General features: G+C 43.3%; 1 protein-coding gene across 1 annotated transcript; it reads left to right on the forward strand.

Annotated features, from left to right (window-relative positions):
• The first annotated feature begins 1,013 nt into the window (after positions 1–1,013).
• Positions 1,014–12,164, forward strand: LOC122154175 (actin-related protein 5). The gene is made up of 9 exons (XM_042801170.1): positions 1,014–1,450; positions 2,329–2,558; positions 3,429–3,598; positions 4,455–4,672; positions 5,011–5,193; positions 7,834–7,956; positions 8,495–8,634; positions 9,552–9,684; positions 11,080–12,164. Exons 1-9 carry the CDS (start codon positions 1,064–1,066, stop codon positions 11,335–11,337), a joined length of 1,842 nt encoding a protein of 613 aa, XP_042657104.1. The 5' UTR covers positions 1,014–1,063; the 3' UTR covers positions 11,338–12,164.
• Positions 12,165–13,881: the final 1,717 nt, after the last annotated feature.

Consider the following 13,881-nt stretch of genomic DNA (forward strand, 5'->3'; position numbering starts at 1 on the left):
GGTTTGGGGAGCAGCCGTGGCAGGACGGCTCCCACCTGCGTGCCCATCTCCACAGTGCAGGGCACGGATCCGATGGGTGCCCGTGGAATAGGCGAGGACGTCACAGCCATGGCTCGCACCCCTCTTTTTCGGCAGGGAGATGTGCACCCCGAACACTGACAAGGCTGCGGGGAAGCACACGCCGTGTCTGTGACCTGCCGGGACGGTCCGACACAGGCCGGGGCCGTGGGTTTTTACTTCCACGGGGGTCACTGACACTGGGGAGGCTTCAAGATCCCAAGTTTAAGTCTGAGAGGCAGAGGGCACGGGTGTCCCTGTGGTACCTGTGAACTAAGATGATTAGAAAAGAGATATTTGTGGAATAGAATTATTAAGATCAATTTAAGCTGTTTTAACCATTTAACCATTGTGCTGCAGAACAAATACTAATCTTTTGAGGAATAGTTAGAATAACTGCAGGATAAGGAACTCATAAATAATCTTACTTGAGACAGTTCGGCCTCGTATTAGTAGGTGCAAAGAAACGTAAAGATAAGGAAACTGCAAATTAGCAACAAAACCAGACCAGGCCAGCCTTGAAGGACAAGATCTATGTAACCCCAGGGCTGAGTTTGCGCAGAAGGGTCAACTGGTGGGCAAAGTGAAGACTATGAGCCTTCATCTAAAGACCCCTGACAACCACCTGAAGACTCCAACAGACATGCGCAAGAGACATTAATGTATGCTAATGAATTCCCGGAAAAGTTATGAGTATGATAAAAACAGTATAGTAAAAACGTAACGAATATGTATGTTTAAGGTAGTATACATACTCGTTGATTTTGTCCTCACACACACATTAGGAGGAGCTATATCCCCTGTGTGTCCGGTGCCGTAACAAAGAATGCCTGCTTTCTAAAACTGCGAAATTGCGTCTGAGAGAGTGAACTAACTACCGCCTCCCGGTAACACCTGCGTGAGGGGGCACCTGCAGGGAAGGGGGCGGGCGGGCCGCCGCGGCTCGGCCCGGAACAGCGACTCGGTGCCCGCGTTCCCGCCCGGAGGGAGCCGGGGCGGGCGCAAAATGGCGGCGGCGGCGGGGCGGGTGTTCGCCTTCCGCGACGCTCGCTGGGCCCCCGACCCGGTGCTGGAGCCGAGCGCGGCCGTGCGGACGCCGCAGCCGGTGCCGCTGGTGATCGACAACGGCTCCTTCCAGACGCGGGCGGGCTGGGCCTCCCCCGACCCCGCCGTCCCCGCCGAGCCCCTGCTGCGGTTCCGCTCGCTGGCGGCGCGCAGCCGCGGCGCCCGCGGCGGGGCCGGCGCCGAGACGCAGGTGGGCAACGACCTGGGGAGCCCCGAGCCGCTGCGCTGGCTGCTCCGCTCGCCCTTCGACCGCAACGTGCCCGTCCAGCTGGAGCTACAGGAGCTGCTCCTCGACCACGTCTTCCAGCGCCTCGGCGTCGCCTCGCAGGTACTGCCGGGCGGGGACGGCGTGAGGCCCTGAAGCCTCCGGGGAAACCAGGCCCGGCCCCGCAGGGGTGGGGGGGGCAAGGGGGGCTGTGCCTGGGTGCGAAGCGGGAATGGGGCGGCCGCAGCGTCGCCCTGCGTTGTTCCAGGACATCGTGTTGTCCCCCTTGGCGTGGTGGACAGGCCCTGAGCAACTTGCTGTGTCGACCCGGGCAGGGCCAGGGGCTCCCCAGGGGTGTCATTTGAACCCCGTTATTCTCTTAATTTCTAAATGGTTGTGTGGTGAAGCGAAAGTAGGAGGATGAAGCTGCAGGGCTAGAGGTTTGGACTGCGGCATTTTAGCAGGCTGTTGCCAAGTGCCAGCGTTCAGGATCAGTTTTTGAGCAGGACATTAAACATTATTAGTTCTGTGTAGTGCTCACTGACTGCTCACTTTGTTTGCTCAGCTGAGTTGAGAGTTGCTTCTCAGGCCATGAAGCCTTTTGCCTGTGTGACACCACCAGTTTGAAAGCTTTACCTAATGCCTAACTAAACTTCTAGCAGTTTTCACTCTCGTTTCACGTCTTCATTGCATAGATTTTGATTATTTGGACTTTTAATATTTTGTATATGCTTTTAAAAATCCATTCTCCTCCATTCTTAGGAGTTTAATTCTTTGGTTGAACTAACATTGGAAGCCCTGCTGTAAACAAGACTTATTTTTTACCCCCATAAGCGCTAGATATAATTTAGCTTATGTGACTAATAGCCTGCACATGAAGTGCCTTCTCAGTTCTGTTTTGGAGGAGTTCTTGCTGATGTTCAAAAGAAGAAGCAAGGATCAGTATCCCTGGATTTTCACTTTCTAATTTTATTATTTTTCTTTTCTCTTGTCTCTTACAGGGTTGTGTTGATCATCCAATTGTTTTGACAGAAGCTGTGTGCAATCCTCTGTATTCGAGACAAATGATGTCAGAGCTTCTCTTCGAATGTTATCAAGTGCCAAAAGTGTCCTATGGTGTCGATAGCTTGTACAGTTTTTACCACAACAGGAGGCAGAACTGGCCCTGCAGTGGCTTGGTAATATCTTCAGGTTATCAGTGTACACACATTTTGCCAGTCTTAGAAGGCAGGTGAGTTCTTGTTAAGTGTGGTGCAACCTCTCTTTGTCAGTCATTGACTTTTTAGTGATGCAAATGCCCATTCCTCTAGCATTCAGTATTCCAGCTCCTGCAGTATCAGCTCTTATTGGGTCTTAATTTATACAGAGTTAAAACTAGGTCTGCAGATTTTGCTAAGTTCTGTTGAATTTTGAATTGAAGAAGCAGTGCTGTCCTTGTACATCTTGTATTTTTAGTTACTATTCATGCATAGATCTGTACTTTCAAAAGTAGAAGGGAATATCTGCCCCAAGTAAGATCAAGCATTAAAAAACATAGGTTTTAAAGCAGCCTTGGGACAAAAGAAAGTGTTCTCTGAGATTCCTGCAGTTCCTGAGGCTTCTGTCATTCTGATTATGCTGCTATGTTGCTCTACTCCTTTTTTTTTTCTTTTTTTTTCTTTTTTTTTTTTTTTTAATTTCTGTAGGAAATGGCCTTTTGTCTAGTAGATGCTTCACATTTTTGAGGGTTACACCTGACCAACTGTGAAATGTTACAAAGGTTAAAGGAACTACTTTTAGCTCCACAAACCATCACTTCCCTTCTTAAAATAGAACATTTTCTTGCTGTAGTAAAAATTACTCAATGTATGGGGTTTTTAAAGCACAACAGAGCCTTTCAGGAAGTATCTGCAGTAAACAAAGCAGTGATTATGCTTGTTGTTTGAGAAAAGGTGTGTTAGATTTTCTGAATCTAACTGAATCATGAAATACTAATCTGTGAATATTCATCTGTCTACTTGACCATATCAGAAATTAAATAATACTGGGGACAGTAGGAGGTCTGCTTTACACTGAACTTGTGGATCTCTCCAATCTCAGTTGTGTCTCTTTGCATCTTTAGTTTGGATGCTAAAAACTGCAAACGTATTAATCTTGGAGGGTGTCAAGCAGCTGTATATCTGCAGCGCCTCCTTCAGCTGAAATACCCAGGACATTTTGCTGCCATCACTCTCAGTCGCATGGAGGAAATACTGCATGAGCATAGCTACATTGCAGAGGACTATATAGAAGGTAAAACCAACTGTAATTTACCACTAGATAGTGTTCATCCTCATCCAGACTTAATTTTGTCCTAGGCATCCCTTGTTCTCAAGTTGTCTGGGATTCTGGCAGAAATACCCTACTACTTTTTTGTGTTCTTTATAGCTGTCTTTGGTAGTCTACCTCATGGGAAATGCTTGACAACAGTTCCAAATTTCAACATTAAGATAGAAACAAAGTCAAATTACAAAAAAAAAATTCTGCATTAGTTCAGATTTCTCTGTGAATAAAGATTGGGATTATTTCAGAGGAAAAGAATTTAAAATTAGTTTATTTTATTGATTACTTTATACTTCCAACAAAACATTAAATTGGTTAGGATGATTTCTGCATTAGCCACGTTTCTTATCTGCTTTAAGGTTTCCAAAATTGCAGAGGACACTTCTTGTAACTTTTTGTGAATTAAAGAAGTTTTTAAATTTCCGTGGCAAACGTCATCTTACATAGTGGCTGAAGAAAAGCATTTTCTTAAATTTATTGCTTATGAAAGAGCCAGCAGGAGACCTTGTAACTGTGTGAGAACTCTCCCTTACCTTGGAAAGAGAAGAGAGGCATTAGTGTGCACTTCCCACTCCTTAGTACTTTGTGTTTCCTGCATGCGGGAGATCAGAGCATTAGGATCCATGTGCACTGAGTATGTGACTGGAAGCTGGTGCTCTGAGGGGGTAGCTAAGTATGGGAACTGCTGCCAAGGGGTGACAGAATCTTAGGCTAGACCCTTGTTGCCTTCTTTCTTTTAAGTCTGAACTTAGCAGGGAGTGTGTACAATATAAGAATCACCGGTTTTAGCCTGGCAAAACAGTTATTTTGCTTTCAAAACATTCAGAGCTGCAGAAGTGGCGGTCCCCAGAATACTACGAGAACAACATGCACAAGATGCAGCTGCCTTTCTCTAACAAACTACTGGGAAGCACGCTGACATCTGAGGAAAAGCAGGAGAGGCGGCAGCAGCAATTACGTCGACTTCAAGAACTCAATGCACGTCGTCGAGAAGAGAAGCTGCAACTTGACCAGGAGAGGCTGGACAGGCTACTATACGTACAGGTAATCAAGGCAAAGTTTTCTGTGTGATCTTTTGGGAGGAGGATGGCCTGCCCTCAGAGCTTTATCAGAAGGTCATGGATCACTGTAAAGAAGCTACAACGATCCTGTGTGCTTTCTGAGAGGAGATTGTTAAGGTTACTTGCAAGATAAAAGGGAGAGATTATTGATGCAAAGGATGCTTTCAGATTCTGATCAGTACTTTTGTGTAATATTTTTAATGCTGTTGAAGCATGCCCATCATAATCTCTAGCAATGAAGGCAAAGTGTCTGTACATGCCCAGTTGACAGGCAGTTGATTACCTGCTATTGTTCATCACAGCTGACTTTGGTCTGTCTAGGAACTTTTAGAAGATGGTCATATGGATCAATTCCACAAAGCTTTGGTGGAGCTGAACATGGACTCTGCAGAAGAACTTCAGTCTTACATCAACAAATTGAGTCTGTCTGTTGAACAAACGAAGCAGAAAATTCTACAAGCAGAAGTCAGTATTGAAGTTGATGTTGTGGACAGCAAGCCAGAGGTAGGATGTTTTCAACAAGTTAATCCTTTTCTTATCTCTGAGAGAATTAAATTTCTGTGCTTGAGAATGTGCCCCTTCAGACTTCTACTGATGAACTAAGTTTTTGATTTAACGCATTGCAACTCATTGTTAATTTGGCAGCTGCTTCTCTCTTTTACAACTTGCCTGTGCAGCTACAGAAAGTGACAGTTTTGGTTTTACAGAGTATGCCTGAAATCATTAACCCTTCTCGTGCTGTCCAGCACTGTGCTCTGGGACATAGTTTATAGTCTGATTCCATATCGTTCTAAGCGTAATGTCTAGGCTTCCTGACTGTAGTTGAAGTACACTTGTATGAAATCAGTAAGTTTCCTTAAAAATTTCTTGCACATATTTAAGAAGTTGGAGAAAAAAGTAGCACTAGTGGATCAGAGAAGGTACCACTGCAGATACCACTGCTTCCCTTTGTACTTGTGGCAGTGTATGCCAGCCACTGGCCTTAACTAAGTTCGATTTGCTTAGAGGTTGTAAATGCAGCAGCTAACATAGTGATTTTGCTAATACTTTAAACCAACCTCTAACTCTACTTTTGCATCAGTTTTGGTGAAATAAGTGAGCATGGTATGTTAAAGATTTCTCTTTTTTTCTTTTTTTTTCTTGGTGTCTGACAATTAAATGACATGGAGTTTTAAGCACTTAAACCTCAAGTGGTTATAATTCTACCATCCTTAAATGTCAGTAGCCTTCTATTAAAGATTTAGAAGAGCCTATCAAGCTTTTTGTTAAAAACAGTATTTGTTTTCCTTTCTGTTTTTCCCTTTCAGGTGCAGAGAACTTTATGATAATAAACAACTAACCCTTTGCCTTCACTCTGGCTATCTTTTTTTGGTGCATTTAAGCAGCATGTTCTATTTTGTTTACTTAACAAGGAAAGAGTAATTGCTACACTTGGGGTTGTCATGAAGATGAGAAGCATATTTGTCTGCTTTGCCAGACTAATACAGGCCCAGCATGTAGCAGCTGCTTCTAAGAGATGGTCTAAGGCTGTTTGTGCATTTACTTGTAATTGCCTTGCAAGTCACATAAGATTGAGCTTATTTAGTTATATCAGTCTTTGCTCAGGACAATGTAGAGGGAAAAACAGAAAATTGAAGCATAGAGGAGAGTGGTGCCAGGTATAGGGGTTCTTATGTCAAGGATGAAACTTGGGATGTAGCCAAAACTATCAGGTGAGCCAGTACCTTTTGGATGTTATATTTTACCTGTCCTTATCAGTAAAGTTTGTGTAAGAATCAGAATGACTACGTTTGAGCAAAACTGAAGTAGATGATGGGCTTACCATTGTAAAGAATCTTTCCACCCTCTGTCAAAATAAATTGTTCTAGAAAAAAGATAGGTGAAAGACTGTCAGCTTCTTGTAATTTTGCTCAGTGGTTGTGCCCAAGTTCCAACATGTCCATCTTGGATCCCACACTCCTCTTTACTAGGTGTAGTCTCAGACCTTGGAATGAGTCTGCAAACATTTTGTTTGGTCTATGTGTTGTGGGATCACCTATAATTATTACTAAATCCATTGTGAACATAGGCCATCCCTCTGTGGCCCTGTAAAGAAGTCCAAAGCTAATTATGTTGTGATAGTGTCTGGGCCAAGTCTTCAACCGAGCTCTGTGTTTCTTTCTGTTGCTGTTTTGTTTTGGTGGGTTTTTTTGTTTGTTTTTTTTTAAAGACATAAAAAGAAATGGATTTAACAAAGTGGAAGTGTTGTTGATAACTTCAGGTGACTATGATTTGTTTGCTGTAACAATGAACACTGCTTCAATTTCAGTTTGAGTAATTGTTTGGGTTTTAAGGGGGCATAAGCTAGATACTTAAGAATGTTTAAATCATCTAGGTTTATCTCATCCTGGTATTGCTTGCTAGATGTTACAACAAATGTTTCAAGTTTAAAATAACAAAACCAAATCTTTAGCACCAAAATTGAAAAGGTAGCATTGTAACATAAAAATAAAGGAGATCATTAAAAAGCTGCTCCTACTTCACAACAGTGAAGGACTCTAGGATTTTGAGTGATGCTTTTCATGAGGAAGGAACTTTGGGAACACCTTCACATCTGTGTAAAATAGAAGGGCTTTTGGGATATCCCATGTGCAAATGCTAGGGGGCTGAAACTGTCAAAAATTGTAGTGGCTTTATAGCTAGCAAATATTTGTTTTCCACTCCCACACAAGCAAGGCAGGGAATTTATTGGTGATTATAGAGCAGTTAAAGGTGCTGGGAGTGAACCAAGTTTTAAGCAATATAAAAAGCTATTTTAGTAAGTTTTAGTATGTTATTATGCTTAGGACATGGCTCGCTAGGATCCTGGCAGTTAGACTGTTGACGAGGACCTTTAATTTCTGAGCTGGCATCATGATAAATTTATTGAACGTGTTTGATTTTTATGCTTCGAGTGAATGGCTGTCTTCTGTTTTCTGGGTTGTTCACCATTTTAATTTTTATTTTCAGTGCTGGAGAACAGCATATTTGGTTTCAAGCTTGTTAAAAAGTTGAGATTTGAGGAAATGGGTGTTGAATTTTCCAAATGTGTCACCAGAATTGAAGTCATATATGTGCCTAGCACACCTGAAGTAACCCACCATAATATACCTTCTGTGTTTCCAGACTCCTGATTTGGATCCATTGGGCAGTGAACAGTCACTGGAGGATGTGGAAAGTATTAATGAGTTTGAACCTTTATTTGCTGAGGAACAGCCTGAAGTTGAGAAGCCTGTTGCTGCAGTGCAGGTTTGATTTCTGTATCTACACCTTGTGCCAGAGGTTGCTGCCTTCCGGTTGTCCAGCTAGTCTGCTAACATTTCTCCACATGCAAACATTGTTCGCCCATTCTTGGAAGAGGTGCTCAAACTGTCTGAACAGGACATTGGGAGAAGTCTTTGCTATCTTAGCTGGTGGTTTAGAACATGATTATACCCACTTGGCTCACTGCAGGCAGTACCTGCTGTAGCAGTGCCATGTTATTAGGGGAAAAAAAAGTCTTCCTTGAGTGTTTTTTCCTGTTTGATCCGTAGCCCGATATCACATCCCAGTGGACACAGTTTTCAACTTGTGAGTTTGAGCCTTAGGACTGAGCAGTACCACACAGAATAACGTATAGGAAGAGTCCAGCTTCCTTGGCCTTTTGGAAGCTTTTACAGCATGGCCCTTTCTCTCTGAGAGCATTGCGACCTATTTTTTGTACAGAATTGTTTGGAAACTTTGCGTATTGTAGGACGTTACTGTTCAACATAATTTCCCACTGCTTTTCAATCTCATGTTTTTAAAGCCCGTGTTTAACCTGGCAGAGTACCACCAGCTTTTCCTTGGCACCGAAAGAATCAGGGCTCCAGAGATTGTCTTCCAGCCCTCCCTGATAGGAGAAGACCAGGCTGGTATAGCAGAAACCATGCAATATGTCCTCGAGAGGTGAGTTTACAAAGCTGCTTGGCACTTACTTCAAACAAGCTAGTCTTGTTTTGATATCAGCTTTTGCAATACTGGTTACTTAATAATTTGAGAAAATATGTTTGAGTAGTTTTTATTTGGTGGGGTTGAGCATAGCAGGTTAGACATGTCTTCCTGTTCTGAAAACCATATGTAACTCTCCCTGTCTTAAATCAGTGGTCTCTAAAGTTTTTTGATCAATTACCTCAGTAAAAAATTTTTGAGCACATGCCTCCAGTATATTTATAAATTACATACTGATACTACTGAACTCCTATATTGTGTACATTTTAAAATGTGCAGAAAAATATACATTTTTAAAGGATGAAAGGTGAAATAAACACTATTCTAATGTATTTGTTTATTAATGGTACAAAAAATAGCTTCTTCCTGCACCCCAATGGATTGTCTTGCACACACCCCACTTTGGAGACCCATGGTCCAACTTGTTATAGGGAGAAACAACAAACCATTGTAAATATCTGTCCCATGAAACAATGAGCTGGCAGTCTCTGTTTTTGCAGGACCAAAATCAGGGATGACATTTTTAAGTTGTGATATAGGCACGCTTGCTGGACATCTACTTCCAGACAACTTAGTATTAACAAAATGTCCCTCCTGAACTGTATGAACTTATGAGATTGTATTTTCTGAAATGTAGGAATTCCAGCTCTACTGAGCTGTTGATTTACGGGGTACAGCGCACAGAGTGCCTTAAGGATTTTTGTCTGCCACCCCCTGAATTTTCAGAAAAATGAACTCAGGTTTTCATGCTAGGAAAGTGAAGGAAGTTTCTCAAAGTGAATCCTGAAGACAAGGTATCAGTATTCCTCATAGTTGTTCAGTTCATAGGAGAGAAGTCCTTGAGGAAGACTGAAGTTGGTTTTTGTTCCTTGTAGGTATCCAAAGGAACAACAAGATATCCTTGTCCAGAATGTTTTTCTTACTGGTGGAAATACAATGTACCCTGGATTGAAAGCCAGAGTCCAGAAGGAACTCCTCGAAATGAGGCCATTCCAGTCATCTTTTCAGGTACATGTATTGACATGATGTTTGCATGAACAGTCTGTCTGTGATCAAAAGTAATTTGGGTTGGGAAAGGTCCAGAGTGGGTGTACTTAAGGCGTGGGAATGGAGGGTGTTTTATGACAAGACAATGCAAATAGCTTTTTTTGACTTGAGAAGATGAAAGTTAAGCAAAGATACAGTTGCTCTTTCTGAAGACATTAGAGTAGGGTAGATGACTTAGAAGAGGAAAACTTGCTTCAGCTAAAAGACACTGCACTCACCAGCATATTTGGCTGGAAATTTGCAGATTGATTTCTTAAGATTGGGATGGTTACTATCTGGAACAAATGACCTCTGTTAGTAATTTGGTGGAAAAACTGTCATTGCTTCAAAACTAAGTTACTGTTCACTTTGTTACATGTAATGAGTGTCTGGGACAGCAGCAAAAGAGATTCAGTATCTTGCGAACCTCTGATCTTTGCAACTTTTTAAGTAGCAAGCACAGTACAAGCTGGGCAGGTCCCAGAGTTTGCCATCCATTTTGTAATGAGACTTGCAAGAGTCTCCCTTGCTGTTTTGAAACCACCTTGTCTCCTCAAATCTACCATCTTCTTGAATAGAAAATCAGGTTATAAACTGGATAGAGAAGAAGAATCAGTGCAAATATAATAATTTGTTTTGTACAGTTATTGTATGTAGCTCTGAACTGGGCGTGACGAACAGGAACTTAGTTACAGCCATATACTTGGTAGTTTCAGGAAGGGTATTGTTTGCTAACTTTTGAGTGTGTAACTTGAGTGTATGGGAAGAAAATGAGTGTGTTTTCATCTGCTTTTAATGTCACTGCTTCCTTCTTTCCATTAAAATGTGTCAGAACTCTGTTACTTCACAGATACTGCACATGGGATTTACATTGTGTCTAGTCTGGCAAGCCCAGAGCTGAACCAGGAAAGCAGTTCATGCTACAGTCATAGGAGTAGTTTAAATGGAAGTATGAATCTACACCAGTGGAAAGAGTATGTGAAATCCTTTACTGTATACTGCCATTTCTTAACCTGCAGTATTCCTCCCTGCTACTTCAAGCAGGGAGGAAGTTTCACTGGAGCACTTGATACTTGTTTTGCCTTACCACGACCTCTCCCAGCACTGGCTTCCAGCTCTGAGGGCTCTTGGTTGTGAATGTGACACACCCATGTGTTTTCTCAACCTGTAGAAACAAAGCAGGCTGGTGAAGAACTGATCTTAAGGTGAAAACACATTTCAAGCCCAGTCCTAACATTACTTTTCCCCAGAGGCACTGAATAATCAGCTCAGACTTCTGAAATTCAGTGCTTTGTGTCATGTACCACTGTAATAAGGGTAAAACAGGCTTTTCTCTCCTGTGTTGAATTGACATTGTTCTATTTTCCTTCCATCCAGGTTCACCTTGCTTCCAGTCCTGTTTTAGATGCCTGGTACGGGGCTAGGGATTGGGCAGTGGAATACATGACCCGTGAGGAAGGCTGGATAACCAGAAAAGACTATGAAGAAAAAGGGGGAGAATACCTCAAGGAACACTGCGCTTCAAATGTCTATGTCCCCATTCGCCTTCCAAAGCAGGCGCCACGGACAACAGAGGCATTAGCCCCTAGCAGAGTGCTGACATCCAGCACAGGCAATCCTTGTGAGCAGGCATAGCACCGTGCCTTTGTCACAGACCTTTGGCTGGGGGGAACAGTGCAGAGGAAAGAAGAGTTGCTGGTGGATGGAGCCTAGCCTTGCTGGCTGCTTGGAGGGCACAAAGCGTCTCATCCAGGAGGACGAGCCGCGCTGGGGCGGCCGCTGCCGTGCTGTAGCGCTCACAGCACTTAGTGCTGCTCCTGCAGGGCACAGGGGTGTGCACCAGCAAGGAGCAGCACAACAGAAGTGCATTCCAGAGAAAAATACCGTCTTATAAACTTTCATAATAAGACTCAGGGGTTTTTTGAGGGTATATGTTTTACAACTTTTTTTTTCATTTAGTTAAAAAGTACTGGTTTTATACTTCTTGCACGATCCAGAAGCTGGACCAAGGCATGTATCAGGCGAGTCAGGCCAGCAGGCGTCTCCCTCGCTCGTCGCAGCCGGCGTCTGTCCGGACATGTCAGTCAGGCCGGCGGGGCTGCTCTCTGCCTTTCCTTCCCAGGCCTCCTGCACTCCTGTCTCATTTGATTTCCTTCCTGCTACATGTTTCCAGCTAAAGTGTCGCAGAGTGAGCAAGCGGTAGGATTTCAGATACTTTTTGACTTCATTTATGTCAGGTATCTTGATTTCTTGGTTGAAGCAGGAGACCTGGTCACATAAAGCGCTGTAGAGCTGTAAAGACAGAACCTCCCATAACACACAATCCAGAAGGACTGCCAAATCTTGTGCAGTCCTTAAGTGGTTTTTCAAGAGTGTGGCTGATCAAGGCAGCTCTTGACTGGTAGGACTTTTTTATCTAAAGTTGTTTTAGCAATAAAGCAAACTTTTTGCTTTCCCACTAACTTATGTGTTTCAGTGATTTGATGTCTTTAGCGAGTGCAGCAATAAGGATGTATTAGATTGGTTGTGTCTTGCTGAAAAATGCAGATTTGCAGCCAGGCCCCTGTCCTGCTGCACAACATACTCCAGCTTAAATCTCACTGGGAATTCAGTTGTCGCGCTGAACAACCTGCTATTGCTTTCCCAAAATAATAATCAATACTGAATGCTGAACTGAAACCTAAGCAGACTCCATCACTTTGGCAAAAGCTGTAAACTATTAGGCTGGAAAAGGTAAGACTATGGGGAAAACATCCAGACCATAACAGGTATAAAGAAGGTGAAGAGGTGGCTTACTGTCCCCAAGGGCCACAGAGCATCAAGGTAAGTTGTCATCTAGCAGATTCATAATGAAGGACATGAGGTGATTGTTTGGTGCTGAAGTGAGGAGTTTGTTGCCACAGGATAGCAACATTTCTGGATTCAAAATATTGCCCAGATGTACAATTTAAAAGAAGAAAAATCTGCTATCGAACATGGAAGTCTCCCCTGTGCAGAAGAGCTCCTGCAGTCGTGTAATCCTCGGCAAGAGTATGAGGGAAGTGTTGTTTCAGACCTGCTCTCACATGGTTCCTGCGGCGCCCAGCGCTGGTGGCTCTCAGGTGGGTTACAGGTCTTGGTGGACCTTTGGCGGGGTCCTAACAGGCTCTTGGGCAGGGGAGGAGGAGGAGAAGGGAGCTTGCTGCCTTCAGGTAAGGTCAGGTTGAACTATTGATCCTACCCCTAGCTGCCTGGAGGCCTGCTAATTTGCAGGACCATTAAGGCAATCCTATAGGTGGTAAAGAATGTGGAAAAACATGCTGTGCTGAAACATGGCAAAGTCACACCCCAACCAAGTGTCTCTTCTGATCTCAGTTCCTATCAGTGACCTGGAGTACAGTATATGATGTCCCATTGCTATCTGACCCCTTTTTGACTCATCTTTAGATAGCATTGCAGACCGCGTACTCTAGATGCAAAAATTTGTTCTGATGCTTGGTGTTGGTTGCTAAACAGGTAAGAGGGTGTTGTGCATAAAACTGCTCCAGAATGAAGGCCTGAAAGGGTATCTGTAGTGGATGATTATATTACTTTTAAATGTTTGTCCAAATTGTGCCAACCACTTCACTTGCATTAATTCAAAGCAGAGCTGTCTAATTCTGTATAGAGATGCCAGATCAGCTGCTTAAATAGCTTCAGAGAAACATAATTTTATAATCTCAGTGTTAGCCATTAATTTGTTACTTTATCCCTACAATAGCTGGAGTAACTAATGAACTTGGACAACATGATCACAGTCACAGGCTGTTCTGAATACGCTGGTGGGCATTCAGTTGCTTGGGTAGCACCATGAAACACGTGAATGTTGCAAAATGAGATTATTTTACCATTTAAATTCCGTTCTCTGATAGGATTTACTGTGGTGCTATGTGAGCATTGGTGCTGGCAGGAGCAAAATGGAAGGTGTGTGTGGTGCTGAGGGCAGGAGGATGTAATGGCATTGTTTTTGACAGTAGTGTTGGTCAAGAGTCCTTGTGGAGCTCCACCATTGTGACGCCTGGGACAAGGTGTTCTTATACCCACATAAAGATTTTGGTTGTTTTCCAAATGATTGGCACAGGGCTCACCAAACCCAGAAGGGGCTTGCACAATTTCTTCTGTGCATTAGCTTCTTGTACCTGAGAGGGGAGCAGGCCTATC

The sequence above is a fragment of the Tyto alba genome, unplaced genomic scaffold, assembly GCF_018691265.1.
Source record: "Tyto alba isolate M040663 unplaced genomic scaffold, T.alba_DEE_v4.0 Super-Scaffold_33, whole genome shotgun sequence".
NCBI classification, from domain to species: Eukaryota; Metazoa; Chordata; class Aves; order Strigiformes; family Tytonidae; genus Tyto; species Tyto alba.